The sequence below is a fragment of the Hermetia illucens genome, chromosome 3 (assembly GCF_905115235.1).
Source record: "Hermetia illucens chromosome 3, iHerIll2.2.curated.20191125, whole genome shotgun sequence".
In the NCBI taxonomy this organism is placed as follows: domain Eukaryota; kingdom Metazoa; phylum Arthropoda; class Insecta; order Diptera; family Stratiomyidae; genus Hermetia; species Hermetia illucens.
In genome coordinates this window covers 110,232,734-110,254,474 of record NC_051851.1, presented here as the reverse complement: position 1 = coordinate 110,254,474, position 21,741 = coordinate 110,232,734, and the positions used below count along the sequence as shown (strand labels likewise).

The following is a 21,741-nucleotide window of genomic DNA, read 5'->3' as shown; positions in this document are numbered from 1 at the left end:
TAACAAGCCGCAGCATGTTACTATATGTTCAATTGAACACAAAATAGGCGCAACTCTCCTCTTCTAGCCGCGCATTCAATCACTTTTCGATTTTAATATGCAACGTATGCTTACACGGACTCAACTCTAACAAAATTTTAATCGTCCTGGTTGAATGGAGACCAGAAGCCCGACCTTCGCCAACTTAACTATATGCACTAGGCGATTGGAGTCCGATATGATATTCAAAACTCGAAAGCAATTTGGAATTAGGGGCCTCGGCCTCGTTATCAAGAACATTGACAAAAAGGCCAAATTTGAAATTACCAACCTATCGGCCGACCGGCTCATTTGCCCCAACATCCATAAGAAACTACTCCACTTAATCAAGATCACCAAACTGTAAAGTCATTCCTTCACGCTGAAGGAGAAGAGGAGACCAACCCTCATCCTCAAAGGAATCTCCCCTCATGAATTCACTCCCGAAGATGTGGCTTCGGATTAGTTAACGCACGTTACACCTATCAAGGCTCCACCCCGTGGTTATGGGCCAATGACACCAATCTGAGCCTCTTCTGTGTGACTCTCAACTCTGACGCAGATGCCAACTTAGTCACTAAACAAAATATCCTACTTTATCAGTGGAAACTCGAAGCGTACTTACAATTCCTCTCAAAATTGCTAGACAATCCAACTGAAGGTGTTCACACTCAACACTGATTCGCTCATTTCTAACGCCAAACGTTTCGCTCCTTACAAGCTTCTCGACGATTCCGATCCCAACCTCGCTCTCCTAAACGAGACCAGACTACTATGTGCCATTACATTACATTACTTTCCGCAACGACGCGGGAAGAGGCACAGCCATACTGGTCAAAGCGCGACTAAGGTCAAATAGAATCCCATCGGCTGCACTGGCATCAAACTGCCTGCTACCAGTAGTCAGAATTCCTGTTAGGGCTGGAGGCATTCTCAGAGTTCTACTCGGCGCTCTCTACTTTCCGGGCGGCTCAGGTCGTCACCTCACTCCCATTCTGTCCGAACTCTGGGAAATCGCGGACAGTTATCAACAAAAACAGCAAAGTGCTCATCGATTGGTTTCAGTCAGGACCATTCCTTAACGCTGGAGTGCCATCTCGTGGGTCTTCTTTCCTAGACGGCTTAATAATCTCGTCTAATCTCTTAACTGCTCCTCATGCCTTCAATCTCTCTCTGCATCTACAGCAAATTCTCCTTTCATTTCACCATTCGCATAAATGCAGATCTTTCAATCTGATAAATTGGGACGATTTCCAACCCGACTTATCCAAATCTTCCCTTAACGTCAACTACTACCCGATAAAAATAGGTAACCTGCAGCTTCACTCCCCTGAGAAAAAAATATCTGCTTGCGTAAAATACTTCACTTATTCAGAACCAAATCGCAAGCGGATCGCATCTAGAAATCGGTGGTGACCACTACTGTCAACGATAAAAGGTAGAGAAGGGTCTTACCTTTGCCCCTTTTCCCCCATTTGCCCGGCAGAATAGGCCCGTTCGCCTCCTTCTTTACCTCCCTAGAAAAAGTCGACGGCATCTCGAACTTTGTCCTGCGGAAGTGTGCGCCTACCATCAGTGACATCATCCTCTTCAACAACTACCTGAACAACGGACACTTCCCGGTATTATGAAAATCAGCCCTCCTTGTATCTATCCCTAAGAAGGGGTGCTGGGGCGACCTCAAAGATATGAGGCCTACCTCTCTTCTTTCCGATATTGGAAATATCTTCGAACGTATCCTACTAAGTCACCCCAATAGACACTACTCCCCTATCATTCCAATCAATTAGGCTTCAAAAACCTCAGATTCACCGAGCAGGCAATTCTGTATCTGCAAGACCATATCCTTAATCACCTGGAAAATAGGAATTACATCGTAGCCTGCGCCTTAGACCTTGAGAAGGCATTTCATTCAGTTTGGAAAGAGGGCTTGCTCTACAAACTAATTCAGTCCAATTGTCCCCTCCGTTTATTCAGAATCCTCGGAGACGAACAGAAATTACCACGTGCGCTTCGATGGACTTCGCTCCATCGACTTCCCCGTAAACTCAGGAATCCCTCAGCGATCTAGCCTAGGCCCCAAACTTTTTAGTATCCTCCTCCACGATAATCCCCTCCCACCCGTAAACTTATCCCTCACGTCAACGACAACTCAGGCAACTCCTTACCCGCCCTTTTCCCCCAACGATAATGGTCCTCCCGCATCAGGAGGGAGCCTCTTCGTTGATGACACCATCCTATATGCGAGCGGACTCAGGCCCTCACTAGTCTCTCTCTCTCTCAAATTCCTGGCGCACAATGCCAGACAATAAAATCCTCCATTTACGTATTGCTAACCACGCGCTCAAGCCGAAACCAAACATTAAATACCTGGGAGTCTCTCTCAACAACAAACTTTAAATCTAACCTTGACGTCAGATCTGCTATTACCAATGCTTCTAAGGCCTCAGCTGCCTTAAAAAACCTCCTCTCACCTCGGGCCCTCTTCCCTCCCACCAAAACCCTTTATAAAAAACTCTTATTCGTGTAATCCTGACCTATGGTTTCCCAGCATGGGCTATCATGTCACCTGACGTAGCAGAAGTCCTCTAATGCTTTGAAAGGACGATCCTCAGGAAATGCATGGCCAAACCTAAAATTTCACAAAAATTCTCTCCTTCACGACCTCTCCGGGGTTTGCCCCATAATTCCGCATATGATCAAACTGTCGCGCTTTAGACTGAAGAAGTGGCTGTCCCGCCCTAACCTACTGAATCTCGCTAAGCGCAATGCCTCGTTACGCGAGCAAAGATACTACGTTTCAGGGCTGGCTCTCCTCTCGAACAGTAATTCATCCCCTCCTTTTATCAAAGCTCTTCCCCGGACTTTCACAGAGGCTAACCGCGTAGAGCCAATGTTGTGGGAGTCAATGACCGCGCAGATGTAGATCACTTTTCATTATTTTTCTTTACCTAGTCTAGATTAAGTCAATGAACATTAATTAGCCTGAACAATATGCGATATCTGAACATTAACTTCTTCCCTAAATTAAGATCACTCCTTCTACCAATTAGGCTCCATAATACATGCCCCGCAATCCGACAGTCCTTTCCATCACTCCCGAATTTGGTCACTGTCCTTGAACAGGTCCAAATTGAGTAAAAGGTAGCCCTTTCTCAGTTCACCATCGAGAAAGGACTGTGCTTTACTCCAAATCCGTCGCTCAATCCTGTCAACCGGTGCCTAAGAACTCCCATTTTCTCGTTCTCCAGTACGGAGTACTATTTTGTGTTGTTTTGTGTTATGATTGTTTAGTTGTAAGTTATAAATTATTTTTAGATTTAAGCACATGTATGTCAAATGAGCATTGACATTCACCACCTTTTCATTTCATAGGCCGGATATTTCCGTAAGTTAGCGTTACATACAATTAGTCACGCCTAAGCTTTTAAGTTATTTTTTTCTGTACCGCACATGCATATTTGCTCAATAAATAAATCTGAAATCTTGGCTGTGTACATGAAGCTAGTGGCGCCATTTTGTGTTGAGTTTGAGGGGGGGGGGGGGGGGGGCTCCCCAATAATGCGAAAGGAAGGGGGAAGGGGGTACATTTCCGCCCCATAATATAGTGAAATGAAAGGTCATTTTCGAAACTGGCATATCCGAAGCGCCTTGCTTCCGGTATCCCGACTTGTTTATTTGTGGAGAAGATATTGTCACGGCCGCCATGAGTCATACTTTCAAAAATTGTTTTTCGATGCTATGGCCGCCACGATTGCGACACGCAAGTTGCTCCTTCCGCCATAATATTTACAAAAGAATGAATTTTTTTGAAAAAATAAAAGGAACATTAATACAATTTTGGATCCATTTAGTTACCGAAACTCTATTGATTTCATTTCATATTTCGCGTAAAATATAGCGGTTCAAGTGCTTCTGTACCCCTTACTTCATTCATATTACTAATCAATATAGTACAGGTTAAAAAACCTTTTCTTTAACAGTAAGCATCTTTGAAATAGCGATGATTTCAACAATCCAACCGCTCTATTTAAGTGGCCAGCCATATCAACCGCGTCTCGTGGCTAGTCACAGCACGCAACCACATCCAGCGGTAAGTCGCGGCAGTCGGTCGCGAGTGCTTATGAGCTCTTATATAGTTTTCTTTTGCGTTGCTTACGTAATGCTGCTTCAATTTGATTCTGGTGGAGTTTCAATTCCAGACAAAATACTTCATCCGAAATTAACGCCTTTTATTCGACAATGATTTTTTTAGAAATGTAAAAAATTTTTTTAAACAACGCAATATAATCTTAAAACATATGGGAGTGTCCTTTGCCTTTCCCATTTTTTACATACTTAAGATATTTGCTATATATGTATATATATGGAAAATGATTTACAATTGACTCTCATGCTTTACGGGCTTTGCTATCGTATCACATCCTGGTGCTTGTGAAATGGTCGTTATGACAGATTGAATGACAACTGAGCTGGAATTGGTTTCTGTTTTTTTCCTGAAAATTGAAATGGTTGCAAAAAAGAAAGCAACAGTAACAATTAGTGTCTTATTTTCTTGAAGAACTGTGAATAATATACAAGTCAATTTCCACGATTTTACAGTACAACTTAGAAGTTCAAACGGTTTTCCAAAATTTCCTTTGCAAAATTAATTTGTCGTTGTCTAATAACTTGTTTAGACAACGATTGCCCAAGTAAGTTTTGTTCAAAATTCAACTTGCACAATTATTCACGTAGTTGCAAATAAAATCTTACCCTACTGGTGACAAATCTGACAAGTGTGTTGAATTGAAGTCGGACACATCTTTCATATTCGCTGATATTAATGTGTTGTTAGTCTGCGTATTCAGAATTGACAACCGGCCTGCAATTTGAAACAATTAAGCATTCATTTAATAACAATCTTTATGATTAATTGATCCAATATAAAATAAAATAAATTGTACACAACTTTAATTAACATTCAAATTCAAGGACCTTGCGAAACGATTACAAAATGCCAGCTAATACGGATTTGTTGCATTATACAGGTGCGCGCAAAGTGTTTTTTAGATGCATATGCACTATTGAAAAAATGATTTCATACTAAGGGGATATTTTGTAACTATTACAATCTAGAAAATAAAGTTGTAGGAAACAAGGATATCCCTAGAACTCGTAATAAGTATGAGTTTCTATTCGAGATCAACCCACTCTGTTCTCTAATCGGAAGCGATGTAGTGACTTAAATGTACAGAAGTATTTTAGAATCCTAGTTCATTTTCCGATCGCACAGATACCGAATTTTTCAAAATATCTATTTTTTTCCATTTTATACTTGTAAAACATCGAATAGAATGAAATCACCCTTTCTTTTCAACTGGGAAATTCACTTACCGATCTCCCCCACTATATATCCTCCACAGCGGTACTAATATATAAGGTACACAATTCGAGGAATTATTGTAAAAAAAAACTATTTATACTTTAATGATTCAACCTAGTTGCAATACAATAGAGAAATCCCTCCCGTTTTTGTTTCATACGTTTATAAGCAAACAAGTCCTTTAGCACTTCTCTGCTCCAACTCGTATGCCACGCAATTTTTTTACTTCTGAATTGTTCTCCTGAACACGTTACTATCTGTGAAATCATCTTTGAATTTGATTTTGAAACATTGTAAAAAAGCTCAGTCATCAAAAATTCTGTTTTCTTCAGGTTGAGTCGTAGCCCCTACTGAATGAGACACGTTTGGACAAGTTGGTCAAGATCAGCTTTGCTGTGAGACGATAGGAAAACATCTGCATAGAGTAGGGCGCTGGGCGTGATTGTGTCCATGACAGGAACAAAGAGTGAGGATAGGGCGCTTCCTGGGCAAACAACAATGGAGATATGGAGCTGCCACATACCAGAGAAGATTGTTGGCACACGGTCAAATGCCCTTTTTCTTGGCATTAAAGTATATATTAAATCCAGAGCGAAGACACATCTTTGATCGATTATAAGTTTGTTAATAACGGCAAAATTCACTAAAAATTGCCCAGTATAGTAGCCTACATTATCTTTTAAGGTTATAGTACAGCGTGATGAGTTGAAAAAATATTTTTTTCTCCTTTACACATTTCGAAAATATAATATTTTGAATATGTACTGTCAAAATCTCAGACTGAAATTGAAATAGCATAAAGAATAGAGCGCCCTTCAGTAGGTATACAAACGGCCAACTAGCCGCAGTAGCTGCTGCAATTGTCAATTCCACATAATATCCTCCATTTTTATAGTCAGCTGACCTAGATCTAGACATAATGTAAAAATATGATATTAGAAAATAAGAATTTGATATGAGAAAGAATTTTTGAACGTCTCATTTGTAAGCGTTGTTATGAAAGATTTATTATCAAAACTTTAAATGCATTTCACTCGAAACCACATTTTCCGAGTATCGGGGAAGCACTACGCAACCGATTTGGTTTATATTTGAAAACGTCATTCAACATACCACAAAAATATCTAATTTTATAATAATAGATTTTCAAGGTTTCGTGTGAAATAAAACCTTATTAAAATCGATTCAACGTCTAGACAGATAGACATTGAGTCACACTCGATTTACTCGGAAACGACTAAATCGATTGTTATCAAATTTGTTGAGAACATTTGGCCTGTGTGTCACTTTACATGCAATGAGTTGCATCATTTTGCGTTGGCATTAAGGGGGACTCCCCATATATACCAAAGAGGGTGTCATTTTTTTCACTAAATGTAGTCATGTGAGCTATCAAATGAAAGAGCTCGATTAGTACTTTTCAAAACTGATCTTTTATATTGGGTGAAAGATAAGAAAATGAAGACTCAAAATCTGTGCCCTAAAAAGGGAAATAGGTCATTCTCAGAACGTATCCAACCGAGAAATCTGAAAGAACTCACAATAGTGCATTTATATGAAATCGAGACCTCAAAATGCATTCCGTTTCGATTTGGAAATAAACTTAATAATAGTATATTACAATATTTTAGAAATTTACCCGAAAACCTCCCTAAGTTCATCCTGGAAGTACAAAATTTGGTAGCGTTATAGGCGATAATATAAGACACAACCCGATTTAACTATTATTAACAAAGTTATAGTAAGTCAAAGTTTCGCATGTATGACGTTACAACCACATAAAATGAACTTATATGAACGGCGGATTCCATGAAGCCATTTTACTTTTATTTTCTTAGCTTTTTTTTTAGTTATTTGTATATCAATATCAATTACTGGAGGCAGACATGTATATGTATATGTACATATGTGCTAATGAAGTTTGCGGATACTGTACAGTAAAATGGTTGGCATTAGCAGCATTATTTAATGTACGTATTGACAATATATGAAGAAATAGCTATGGAGAAATGGAACAATATATTATACATAGAGAGTTGCTCGCATAAGTTAAACACAAAACCTCGAAGCTCCAAGCGCCGAGCGTCCGGTGATCCGACTTGTTTTTTTTTAATTATTTAAAATAAAAAAACAACGATGTTGAAAATAAAATTCAGAAATTCCCCATTTTGTTATATTTGAAAACCATTTGCATATTCTAGGTTCTACGTATTGCGACAACCCTAAAAAAAAGGAAATTATTTTTTTCCAAATTCAGACCGCCAGAGAAGGCTGTGAACTTTCCCAAATAACATTTTTTAAAGGAGTTCACTTTGGCCATAAAAAGCGCAAGTAAGTTAATGTAAAATTACGTATTTTTTTTTTTTGTGTATTTTAGGATTCCATTAAAATTATAAAGCGATCATGTATTATTTTCTTATTCAAAAAATGTATGAAATAGCATTGGAATTTCCAAAATTGATGATTGGATCATATCAATCTCACTATAGGATCGCTCAGAATTTGTTTTTGCAGACCTACAAGACGGAAGCGCAAATTACAATAACTACAAACCTTTGAGGGCAACAGATTCACAGTTGGTGTGGGTAAAATATTTTCTGGAAGTTATTGCGCAACATAACATTATCTAAAGAAGGTAAAATGAGTACCTATGGGAAAAGTAGACCAGGTTTGGTTATATACTTAACAGGTGTCGGTGTTCCCTTAGCTCAGGATATGTCTCAAGATGTCAATGAAAACTGCTCCCACGTTGTTCATTATGCGACATTTTCGACCTGAGGAAGAAGCCAAGAACACTCTAGGAAAGAGCTCTTCATATGACAGAATGGAGCCGGTACACAATCGCTGATGAATCCAACTTTTGATAAACATGTCATCGAACGACAGGCAAAGGGCACTAACCAGGAGATCAAAGAGCGTACATGCAAGGAAGTTAACTACATAATGAAACAAAATATAGGGATTACTTTAGGTAACTCTGTATAGTCTAGTCACTCAAGCTTTCAATTCTCCGACTACTTTCGGACAAGACCGATTGATTTGAAATTTGAGGTGGGAGTAGAGCGGGATCTAAGAAACAAAAGTTACATAGTGCCGAAGAGCGCTTCCTTCCGGTGGAGAGTGGTAACCCTACTCGGGGGTGGAAAATTTTTTTCGAAATAACAACGGAAATCGATTGAATGGTCAATTCGAAACTGTTTCACGAAAATGTTTCGTACAAGTACTAATTTTCGAGTTATTCATGTTCAAATATGTTGTTTTTTCAACGAAAAATGCATGTTTTAAAATTTTTTTGATCAATCAACTCGAAAATTATGCATTTTATGCAGAAAGGATAATGAGCAGAAATAAAGTCTATTTAATGGCCAAAAATGAACTTCTTTACTTTTTTTATAGAGGCAATATGGACTTTATTGCTCGTCAAACGTAAACTCGTATTGGCTTAAAACAAAAAGCTTATTTAAAGTGTTTGAGAAGAAAGTCAAAATGAGGTATGACCCAAGTCGTTGGGATAAATAAGAAAGGAGCTTTGATAAAAATAATGTAATATCCTGGATTTGTGATAAAAAGAAACTGGTTTTCTTATATAAATTGAAAGTAAGCCGAATCCCCTAACAAACTACGGTATTTAAGTCATTGTAATACAGGGTGCGGCAGCATAACTTCCTTTTTTAAAATGCACGCCACTCAGTTAGTTGATGTCATAACGGAGCGCTAGTGGTCTCGTTCAAGAGGGGATACTGTAAAGTTTTGTTCCGACACGATTCAGTCGCCATCATGCGTTGGAATAGTGAGGAGCGTGCCTTTGCCGTTAAGGTTTACTTTTCAAGCGGATGTTCGGTTATTGCAACACAGCGTGCATTTCGGAATCCCTTTAATTTAGCCCCGTTGGCTCCCGTCCCAGACCGCAAATCAATTGTTACATGGGTCAATACATTCAAACAAACTGCAAGTGCGACAAAAGGAAGAACTGGAGTCCCTCGGCCCGTTAGATCACCTCAGAACATTGAAGCAGTGAGAGCGTCAATGTTGCGATGGCCACGGCGTTCTGCGCGCAAACACGCATCTGCCCTTGGACTATCCGATCGTTCTGTGAGAAGAATTCTTCGTGGTGATCTTCATTTTCATCCCTATAAGATGGCGATAGTGCAGGAACTTTCATAACGTGACTTCAATTCTCGGATGAACGCGTGTGAGCTTCTTCTTGATGTCGTTCCCGAGGGTGCTATTGTTTTTTTTAGCGATGAAGCCCATTTTCATTTGTGTGGGTTGGTTAACAAACAAAACATGCGCTACTGGGCTGACACCAACCCTTGAGAATTGCATCAAAAGCCTTTGCATTCACCCAAAGTCACAGTGTGGTGTTCAATTTCCTCAGCTGGAATTATTGGTCCCTGGTTTTTTGAGGAAAATGAGGTTACAGTGACAGTGAATTCGGACCGGTATGTAAACACGCTACAGAATTTTTTTTCCCACGGCTAGAAAATTTAGATTTGGGGGGCACTTGGTTCCAACAAGACGGTGCAACAGCACACACTTCAAGAGCATCGATGGCTGTTTTGAGGGAACACTTTCCAGAGCGCCTTATCTCAATTAGAGGCTATTTGGAATGGCCGCACGCTCACCCGATCTGTCCCCTTGTGATTTTTTTCTATGGGGTTTTTTGAAATCCCGTGTTTATGTGAACCGTCCAAGAAGCCTACAAGATTTGAAGACCAACATCCAAGAAGAAATTGCCAACATAACACCTGCTATGCTAACAAGATTCAAGATTCGCAATGTATGGAGAATGGGGGACGTCACCTAACAGATTTGATCTTCAAAACAATGTAAATAAAAACTTTAGACATGTACCTACATTATAAAAAATAAATAAATATTTTCCGATGCATACGATAGTTTTTATTGAGTTTTGAAAAAAGGAAGTTATGCTGCCGCACCCTGTACATTTTGAAAATTTGGTGAATTTAAAGTGCATAGTAAGGCCTTATGCGAGGTAAAAGTTTACAAACTGGTGTTCCGCCAATGCCATACTTATTTCGATGCTTGCTTGAAGAAGGTGTGACGACAGACGACAGGTAGCCAGACACGCGCTGATCGGCAAGGGAAAAGAAAACTCGGAGCGGCCGTGTGCATACCGACCGTTGTGCACGCTTGACACAGTCGGGAAATGCTTCAAAATCTCATCAGGAATATACTCGATGAAGCGATCCGCGCTGCCGGGGACTTATCCACAAGGCAGTTCGGGTTCAGAACCGGGAGATCCACGGTAGAAGCTGTTATGGAGGACGTGGATACGGTTCATCGAGACGAGGCACACAGCCGTCGATCTCAACGAATAGTGCTCCTTATAACGCTTGATGTCAGAAATGCCTTCAATTCTGTAAGATGGGCGCATATGGTAGGCACATTAGAAAACTCATTCCACGTACCAAGTTATCTTTTGCGGACATTGCGGATTATCTGAAAAAAAGCAGAAGTAGTCATCTTGACAAGAAAGAGAATCCCAACCCTACGATTGATCGGCGAGTTGACTATAGAGTCAAAATCAGCGGTTAAGTACCTTGTTTTAATGTTCGATTCGAAGATGAGCTTCTTCGAGCAAATCAAAGCAGCAGCGCACAGAATGTTGGGGCTCTTATATCTACTAGGAGATGTCTTTTTATGAAACAACACACTCCATTCTGCTCTATGGAGCGGAAGTCTGGATTAACGCCTTTGACCAGGATATGTAATGTAAGCATCATACTCAAGTGCAGAGGCGCGGAGATTTGCGAGTGGCGTCTTTTTATCGCACTGTCTCAGAACCGGCCATGATGGTGATCGCGGGAGTGATCCCCGTTGCCCTCCTTGCTATGGAGCGTAAAGTTATCTACAGTCGTAAAGGCGAAAACTTAAGAGAGTTGGTTGCCATGAAGAACGTCAATGCACCCTTACCAAGTGGCAACTCCCTTAGCAAAATTACCCAAGAGGCACATGGACTACGCGGCTCATTGACAATTTGGATCCATGGCTGAACCGAACGCACGGTGAGATTGATTACTTCCTTTCCCAACTTCTAAGTGGGCATAGAGGTTTTCAGTCTTACCTGCACAATATGGGGACGGTGCGATCTCTTGATTGTTGTTCTGCAATGGAGTGGCGGACGACGCTGAACACACCTTTTTCTCTTGCGAAAGGTTCTTGATTCTTGAACTTACAGCTCCCTTCCTCCCCGTCCCGGGCTTGCCCGAAGTAATGCTTGAAAGGATTTCAGGGAGATGTTTATTTGGTAGTCCGACGGTGTACTGTTGCGCGGGTCCAACACCCTGTGCGTAAACCCATTTACCCAACAAAACTATGCTAAATCCTACCTGATTTCTCTTGGTGACAAGTCCCGCGAAAGACCGACCAAGAAAATGCATCCAATGTCGTTAGAAACAAAATAATGGGATTGAGTCACAAACCTCGGAGAAATTATAGGGCAGTCGACGCGGCTGGACGGGCCCCGGTCCTGTCGAGAAATAAGTAAGTGTTCTTGACGCACGGCCCCGGTCCTGTCGAGAAATAAGTAAGTGTTCTTGACGGTGTCAGGACGTAAATAATTTAGTCCGAACAAAACAAATACATCTCTGTACGCTAAATATTGGCACTATGACTGGAAAGCGCTCTAACCACTTGATCCATCCGGAAACGTATATATGGTTGGATTATTTAGCTATTTAGGTTAGCTTGTGGTGCAAGTTAGGAAGATAATTGAACATACTCCTAATTTTGACCAATACCACAAATAAGTTTTATGTGAACTTATTCTGATTTTGAATATTTGCTGTTAGTAGGATATTGTCCACAGAAAAAAATCTGTAAATGCTTGACTTGTAACCGGTAGGCAAATAGTTGTTTAGTTACTCCTAGTCTGTAAGAATATGAGTCAAGAAAAACTTCTGTAACTAAATAATTCTTGGGAACTTAACCCTTAGAGCTCTAGAGGGGAGAGGGCCCAGTATTTTGGCATGATGTACTCTTTGGTATTATGTAGCAAAAATAGTAAATGATAATATTTATTTATTATTCTTTTAGTTAAGAATTTTATGCATGAATTTTGATTTTATTCTCCTTTAGTTTCCCTTTCCTTCTTTTTTTGATAATTTTATATATTTATATATATTTTTTATCCTTCTATTATTTTATCTTTTTTTTTGCGATTCTTCTAAAATTTAGTATTACAGGCTGACCCTGGCCGATGTGGGAGATAAAAGTAGCAGGATCACTGTGGCGAACATTCGACATCAACAAGTGTCTAGGATAAGGAGATACCCTGCTAGGTGTCCGTTTTAACTTGGACCTGGAAAAAGCGATCTGAGATGTAGATATCAATGCAAGAGACGTCATCCCCTTAAGTCTAAATGGAGGCAACGTTAGCACCAAAAAACAAAGACATCGAATCGCACTGTTCAAACGAGACAAATAAAGATAGGAAAGAGAGAGAGAACTTTGAAACCGTTGATAATTTCTCTTACCTAGGGTCGAAAATCGCACGGTTTTTGGCTGCCAACAGAGCCTACTTTAGCTTACAAAAACTATTTCACTCGAATGACCATATGGTCAAAGCTCTTACTGTACAGACAATGATTTTGCCAATCCTCATGTATTCCAGGGAGACTTGGGTTTTTAGCAAGAAAAATTGCGAGAAGAAAAGAAATGAAGCGAAATGACATCCGTTTGCAAGGCGTTTTTGCTCATTGAGCTCATTTGAAACTGGTCGAAGATGAGCATTTTTATCGAAGAATTTTGTTTAGTGATGAAGCTCTTTCTGGCTACATCAATAAACGAAATTTTGTTTCCAAAAATTAGCGCAGCTTACAATATAGCACAGTTAACAATCGATTTATTACACTTTGTTTTCCTCGTTCGTAATTTAACCCGTGCACAAAAGCATATATGTACTTAAAGTAAATACCACTGCTACTAACGTACACATATGTCGTCTATCCTATTTGCAATCTTAATTAACGATATACATACACATGTCTGTCTCGAGTAATTCATACTGATATACAAATAACTAAAAAAAAGCTAAAAATGTCCCCATGGACCCCGCCGTTGAACCCTTTCTTTAAATATCCCACATAACCATATTCGGTGAGAAAAAAATATACACTCCCCTTTCGCATGTATGGAGAGCCCTTCAAACTCAACACAAAATGGCGCCACTTATTATATATAAAGTGATTCATAGACCATATCTTCGAACGAAATTTCAATTGGTTTAGCGGTTTCCAAGTCAATCGGGTGTGACAGATATTAAACCGATTTTAATAAGGTGTGTTTCACACAAATATCTGATATTAATATTAGCATACTAGGAGTTAAGTTCTCGCCTATATTATTTTCTTCATTCGGGAAATGTCGACTTCAAACCAGCAATTCTTGAAACCCATGTAATGGGCCATTTCAGTATAATGGCGACCTTGGCCTTCAATAATTTAAGTATTTTGCAAAAGAAATGCAGAAATGAGGAAGTTACATTACTAGATCATAATAAGGTTAATGGCACTGGTCAGAAGTTTGTACATGAAATGACGCTGATGCTGCATTGGTAATTTTTCATACGATTATACAAAAACATGATTGCCAAAGCATTAAAAAGGTCCATCGTTCTAAATTTGCACCTATAAAAATATGAGCATCGCCTGGTATTATTGAATCTATAAGGGATTGGGAAATATTAGCGAGGCCTGTAAGGCACTTACCTTTTAATGATACTTTAATTGGAACTTATACATTACACCAGAATACACTTGCGCGCATTATACAATATGCGATTAAACCACACTCGTTGGATCCCAAACAACTACAGACCGATCTCCTAACTTTTGAATTTAGGGAAGATACAAAAGATACAAAATCTTAAAAATGAAAAATACTTGGTTATCAATCAGAATGGTTTCAGATCGGGGAAGAGTACATCTGATGCATTATATGACACTACGCAGTTGATTAGTAATGCCGTCGTAAAAATGAAACAGTATCGGAGGTTTTCTCACACAATAAACCATATTTTTAAAGGTATTGAAAACGTGGGTCTACAGGGTAAAGTTCTCGCTCACTCATAAATTAAAATGCTACACTATGCAATTGTAGAATCACTAATTGAATACGAGATTTTGGTTTGGAGCTCCGCGTTTTCCACGTGTCTCAGTTTACAAAGTAAGATTTTTAAAATTTGTTTGCGGAAGTCAAAATTTTATTCAACTACACCAGCTTTCAAAGAACTAATTATTGATAATTGCCTTAAATGGGATACACACGTGCAAGGTCTTGCACAGACACAAATTAAAATGCTATACTATGCAATTATAGAATCACTAATTCAATACGGGATTTTGGTTTGGGGCTTTGCGTTTTCCACGTGTCTCTGGCCTATACAAAGTTTGTAAAGTAATATTTTTAAAATTTTTTCGCGGAAATAAAAAATTTATTCAACTACATCCGCTTTCAAGGAATTTGCAGTCCTTAATGTTCGTCAGATTTTCATGTACACTATTCTTAAGTATGCTTACACACATCCAACTAATTTCCAAATCCGTAGGTCTAACTACCTCCCGCGCGGATAGCAAATAAACCCATTGTACCATACTTCATGGTATACAAAAAACCTAGAAAATCTAGGCATACATGAAACATTGGCCCAAAATTCTATAAAGAAATTCGGTTCAATATTGAGGAAAGTTTGAACTTTGAATATTTTGCAAAGAAATTATATTGTTATATAGTTATGATTCAGTAAACTTGATGCTAATGGTAATGGGCTTACAAAACAAGCATATTTCTGTATTTAATTTTTGAATTGAAACTAAACAAGTTTTGAAAGCTCATTACTATTAGCATTAATAAAAAATTTAAGTTGTAAATACCGCTCACACACACAAGCTTTTTGCTTAGATGCATTATTACCATGATATTATCTTTATATTTAATCAGACGGACTTAGGTCTCTCTAATTCGAAAACAAAATCAAGGCCTGCTTCGCCGACTTGAGACCTGAATTATTATATACAGCGGCTTTGTCTTGAATATAATTCATACACATGCCGCGATTTTTATTTTATATAAGGGAGCAAATAACACCTTGTAGCCACTTCAGTCACGCTGTCCCCAGGTCAGAGGTGAAGCAGCATCTGATGAGTTGACTCTACTCTGGACGAAATAATAATAATAATCGTTGGCGCAACAATCCATGTTGGATCAGGGCTTTGAAGTGTGTTAGAGCACTTCATTCAAGACCGTAACGGTACATTAGGAGGCAATGTGGTCAGCATTGCGCTCGCCCGAGATTATTACCCTGATTTGACTCCGGTACTCATTCACAGCTGAGTCGACTGGTATCCGACGTCAAATCAAGATACAAATTCCACTACCACCAGTGAGATTTGAACCGCGACCTTCCGTACGACAGCCTTGCTCTGGAACAAACCACACATTTAATCACAATATTATTTTAAAGTAGTTCAAACACTCCCGATACATGTGAAGGGGGGCTGTAAATTTTTTTTCACAAAAGATGGTCATGTGGGATATTAAATGAAAGGGCTCGATTAGTACTTTCTGATGGAACATAGAGGAGTGAGGGTTCAAAATGTGTGCCCCAAAAAGTGAAGCAGGTCCTGAAAAACATCACAGTGGAATATCTCTACGAAATCTACTCCTCAAAATACATCGGGTTTGATATCTGCACACATAAAGTTAATAATAGTGTATTTCCATATTTTAAAAATTTACCCGGCTACCCCCCTTAGGTTCATTCTAGAAGTACAAAATTTGACATTGACATTAGACATAAGGCATAATTTGGTCAAGTTTGAAGAAAATGCAACTATTATTAACAAAGTTATAGAAGTTCAAACTTTGGCATTTTTTGTGAATTTCGTCGATTCTATAACGTGTATGTGATCATAACACATCAATCCGTAAATACCACAACAAAGTGAGCTCACATGAATGAGGGGTCGCAAAGAAATATTTTGTTTTAGTTTTTTAGTAATTTGTATACCAATACACGAAGTAAATTGGATATATGTAAATATGATCAAATGATATACGTGCATGTATATGTACAGTATTCGGTAACAGGCAGTTTGTTTGTTTAGGGTGAGGATAATCTATATGTCTGTTTGGAAAAATATGAAGGAACATGTTGGATGGAAAAATGTGCGTAGAAGCTTCTCACATAAGATGAACACAAAACCCTTATACCCGAAGCGGGAACTTCAGGTATTTCGACTTGTTTCACACAAAACTTAAAATTAATTCAATATCGGTCACACCCGATTTACTCGGAAATGGCTGAACCAATTGTCACCAAATTGGGTGAGAAAGTGTGGTATGTAAATCCCTTTACATATGTGCCATTTTGTGCTCAGTTTAAAGCAGGGCTGCTTACGAAAGGGGGGTATACATTTTTTTTCCGAATATGATCATGTGGGATATCAAATAAAAGAATTCGATTAGCATTTTTCGAAATTGATCTTATTTCTGATATTTAGTGAAACATATGAGAGTGAGGATTTAAAATGTGTGCCCTAAAAACAGGTTTCGTTCTCAGAAACTCTCCAGTCGAAAAATGTGAAAAAAAATCACGATGGTGCATCTATACCAAATCTAGGCCACAAAATACATCCCACTCCGACATCTCTTCAAATAAAGTGAATAATAGCATACTACTGTATTTTGGAAATTTTCCCGAAAGCTCCCAATAGAAGTAAAAGATTTGGCACTGGTATAAGGGATAATATAAGACATAACTTTGGGAAGTTTGAGTGAAATCCAGTTATTATTTACAAGTTATTGGCATATTTTTGCATTTCACGAAAATTTATTGCACTCTAAGAGGTGTATGACATCATCATCATATAAAGTGAAGTTATATGAACGGCGGGGACCATAAGGACATTTTCGTTCTCTTTTTTAGCTATTTTTAGTTATTTGTATATCAGTATTAATTACTCGAGACAGACATATGTACGTATATGTATGGCTGTGGGTACGTTATCACCAGTAGTATTTATTTTAAGTACATATTTATATTCTTTTGTGCACGGGGAAAAGTGTAAATATGTGAAGATGCGTCAGATCAATTTGGATAGGCAACGTTTTGTTTATTTAGCATTAGCAAAATATTGATGTACATATGTATATCTGAAATTTGGCAATTAATGAAGGAATATGTTGCATTTTTAGCTATGTACGAATAGAAAACCATGTACAGAGAGTTCCTCATCTAATATGAACACAAAACCTTTTACCCGGAGCGCCTAGGTTTCGGTATCTCGATTTGTTTCTTGTTATAGACAATGTCACAAAGGATATTCAACGTCAAGCGCCTTATAGCAAAGCTGGTGGCAATGAGATTTGTGTCGTGATTTGACGTCGGATACCAGTCGACTCAACTGTGAATGAGTAACGGAGTCAAATCAGAGTAATAATCTCGGGCGAGCGCATTGCCTCCTACAGTATACTGTAGTGTACAGTTACGATCTTGAATGAAGTGTTCTAACACACTTCAAGGCCCTGATCCAATATGGATTGTTGCGCCAACGATTATTATTATTAATGCGTTGTGCGACATCTAATTCAGTGCTACCGTCAGTTGGGAAACCATCAAGGTCGACGGTTTTACTTTTTTGAGCGTGTTGATGACAAAGATAATTTTGTGCTGTTCTGAGAACCTGTCCATATTCGGATGTTTCGGTGGCTTAGAAGTTTGTTTTCAAATAGGCAAAACACAAGTGACTCTGTGCCACTGAGCTTGAACTGTGTACCGTCAAACGAAGCGATTAAAGTTGTAGAAGTCTAAAAACCTTTCACTGTTGTTGTTATGGTCACAAATAAAAAGCCACCGCATCACAGGCTCGATCAAAGTGAGTTCTGACACACCTTGGCATTTGGATATCCATCACCATCATGATGTCTCTTTTAGGAAGGTTCTCCTCAATTTCGTATAATTGCTCATAGAAGGCATATTTTCCCACTATTATCGGTAATTTTCTTTGATGCATAATAATGGTATATCCCAGCCAAGATCCTATCAGAAACTGGCTCAAAGGTTATGAGAGCGTACTTTTCAAAAATGGCTAAACTTTCCGGAGTACAGAAGCGCAGTGCGAAGAAGAGAGAAACTCTTCAGAGTCTCACCATCTGAGTTTACATCGTTGGAATTCTGGCTGAAGTTGGGGAAAACGAGCATTCTGGGGGGCCTCAATGCCGTTATCCAGGAATGTGTGCACATTTCAGAAACCAATTATAATCGATAGCCAAAGATCATAGTCGCAAGGCCAATTCTTATCGGAAACGTTTCGGTAGCAATTAAGTTTCAGAATTGCTAGCTCCCAAATTTCTATCTCTTTTGGTCACCTTTCACGACAAGCAGGGAATACTTCCAAGTTTATTCTTAAATCACGAACCTCAGGGTTGCTATGAAGATGAATCATTCGATTGACGGTGAACGGGATTGCAGATGACCGTTACTTGACCTGTGCAAGGAACAATTCCCAGTCCTTTGAATTTTGGAGAATTTTACATGCTTCGAAATCTGCTACAAATGATCCAATACATTCTAAATGCCATTGCAATTGAAGGCCTCTAGTTTTTGTCGTGTGCAGCTATTGCCTATTACCATGCTTGATGCTGCTAACTTTCGTAATTCCTGATGTTACCAATGGACTAACCTTTGTAAAGATCGCACAAATACTATTAGAGGCTCGCACCTGAATCATCATATCTTTTTAGGACCGTTTCACATTCCTGCCTTTTTCTCGTCCATTAGGTCGCTTCACGATCGCTTCTCCGCTTTCTTCAGTAATACCTCCAGTCTTTCTGGTTTCCCCACCATTGTACAGTTATAAAAATATATATAATATGTAGTAATGGAGAATATACATAATACTCAATGGCGGTCAAAGGGTAGTATAGGTTCCAGGGTGGACGGTTCCACGATGGAGCATAAAACCTGGAAAACGCCTGCTTGCCCAACACCAACATCTCTACTACCAAACACTATCTCCATCTTCAAGTGATGACCGATGGTAGCTCTTTCTTAACAAAAATTTGCAGACGGAGAAGGATGAAGGCGGGTCTTCCGCGCCTAAAAACCAAATAAATTGTATCAACTGGTTCTCCAGGTTGGGGTTTGGGTAGAGCTGACAAATACCCACACCGAAAACAACCTGTTACAAAGCAACAAAAGGAACCTCGGACTGGACTGACAACACAACGACGAATCCAACAACGTAAACGAAATAATGATATGCACATTTTCTCATGGAACCTGAGCTCTCTGTACAAAGATGGAGCTGCTAAGTAGCTAGCCGATACTCTGTCCCATTATAGGGCTGATTTAACAGCGTTACAGGAAATGCGTTGGAGAGGGACCGATTTCCTGGAGAAAAGCCATTACACCATGTATTATAGTGGCTATCCAGTAAACCGTGTGCTCGGAGTAGATTTGTTAGTCAGCCAGCATATGAAGCCTGCTGTTATCGGCTTTGAAAACATTAGCAAATGGCTATGCACTCTGCGCTTTCGAGGCAAATTTAGAAAAATAAGCATCATTAACGTTCACGGCCCTACAGAGTCGGAGAAGGATAACCTCTAGGAGGTAGTAGAACGAACCTTCGAAGCTTGTTCCAGGTATGATATCAAAATATTACTTGGGGATTTTAACAGCCAAGTAGGGAACGAGCCCGTATTCAGACGATACGTTGGCTCCCATAGCTCACATTAAAATACAAATGATAACGGACTGCGGATTATTCAATTAGCAGTGTCACAAAATGTTTGTTGGAAGTACCTGGTTTGCACGGAAAGTGGTCCACAAACAAACGTGGGCCTCTCTAGACTGAACCACTTTCAACCAAATTGACATGTTGATCGAACGTCGCCACCTTTCAGCCTTGATGAATCCCTTCTGACAATCAGGTGAGAGTTAACACTGAAACCCTTCGCAACGCCTTTAAGCGGGAAATGGATATGGCAATAACCGCAGCCAACAGAGCTCTTGGAGATGAAGCATCAACAAATGATCTTCACAATCACCTGCAGAACTTTATCATTAATAGGGCCACAAACATACTTGGCCGCAGCCGCAAAAAGGGCCGGAACGGCTGGTTCTACGATGAATGTAAGTTAGCAACGGAACGGAAGTATGCCGCATACCGAGTAATGTTGTATTCTCAAAGAACGCGGGCACGCGCGGCGATTTATCACGAACTCTGGCGGGCGAAAAAGCGACTTCACAAGGGAGCCTCGGAAAAGCAACAGGTCTGTGAACTCGAAAATTACAGGGAGCGCACCAGGCGCGCAAGTTTTACCAACAAATCAGCAGGAGGCCTTACAAACGTCGATGCGCATCCTGTCGAGACAAAGAGGAAAAACTGATTTCCGACAGAATGGGCATATTCGAGCGATGGGTTGGGTATTTTGATGAACTGCTGAACAACCCCCGCAAACTGAAAACGACGGACAAATATTGCCACCACCAAGTATAGAAGAAACAGTCCATACAATTCATCGGCTTAAAAATCATAAGTCGTCAGGAGTCGATGGAATTACACCCGAATTGGTTAAATATGAAGGCGGTTCATCAACTTATGCTGAAGGTGTGCGACAACGAATCAATGCCTGACAACTGGCAACGAGGCATTATCTGTCCCATACATACATACATTCGTCACGCAAGTTGCTAGCTCTGCCAGAGTATTTTTTACAAAGAAAAAGTCTTTATCTTCCGAAGAAAAGAAAAATATAGGAAATATTCTAACTAAGAAGCTTCTTTGAAAGAAACATGTAGAGGCAAAGATGAAATGTACCCTCACATCTTATGGGCTGTGCAGCAGACTTTTGTCTCAGCATGGGGACCTAGGCCTCGTGTCGCAATATGGATGTATATTGCTATCGTTAGGCTAATGTTCAGTTCAGTCGGTGCTGGCAAATTGATATATGTATATACTAATATCCATTTTTAAAGTTACCTTGTAAAAATCGATTCAATGTCTCTCCGTCCGTCTATCTGTCTTTCACATTTGATTATTCGGAAACGGCTTCAATGTCATGTCGGTCATGAAATTTGCTAAGAACGTGTGGACTATGAATTTCTTAACATGACGCCATTCTCTGTTGAATTCAGGGGGCGCTCCCCATACATGCGAAAACGAGATAGAAAATTTTCTTTCACAGCATATGGTCACGTGGGTTATCAAATGAAGGAGCTCAGTTAGTAATTTTCGAAACTAGTCCTATTTTTTATATTGGGCAGGGAGTGAGAGCTTGGATTTTCAAATGAAGGGTCTCTTTTTGAAGCGGTTTAAGTTTTGATATTTGTT

General features: G+C 39.4%; 1 protein-coding gene across 4 annotated transcripts in view; it reads right to left on the bottom strand.

Annotated features, from left to right (window-relative positions):
• Window positions 1-4,229: 4,229 nt before the first annotated feature.
• The window catches only part of LOC119652876 (lethal(2) giant larvae protein), a 146,331-nt gene continuing 128,819 nt past the window's right edge, over window positions 4,230-21,741 (bottom strand). For all 4 annotated transcript variants that reach the window (XM_038057237.1, XM_038057240.1, XM_038057236.1 and 1 more), the window contains 2 exons: window positions 4,774-4,882; window positions 4,230-4,514 (listed from right to left, as the gene is read on the bottom strand). In XM_038057237.1, coding sequence (XP_037913165.1) covers window positions 4,397-4,514; window positions 4,774-4,882 — 227 coding nt within the window. In that variant the 3' untranslated portion in view covers window positions 4,230-4,396. The remainder of the gene's footprint in view (window positions 4,515-4,773; window positions 4,883-21,741) is intronic.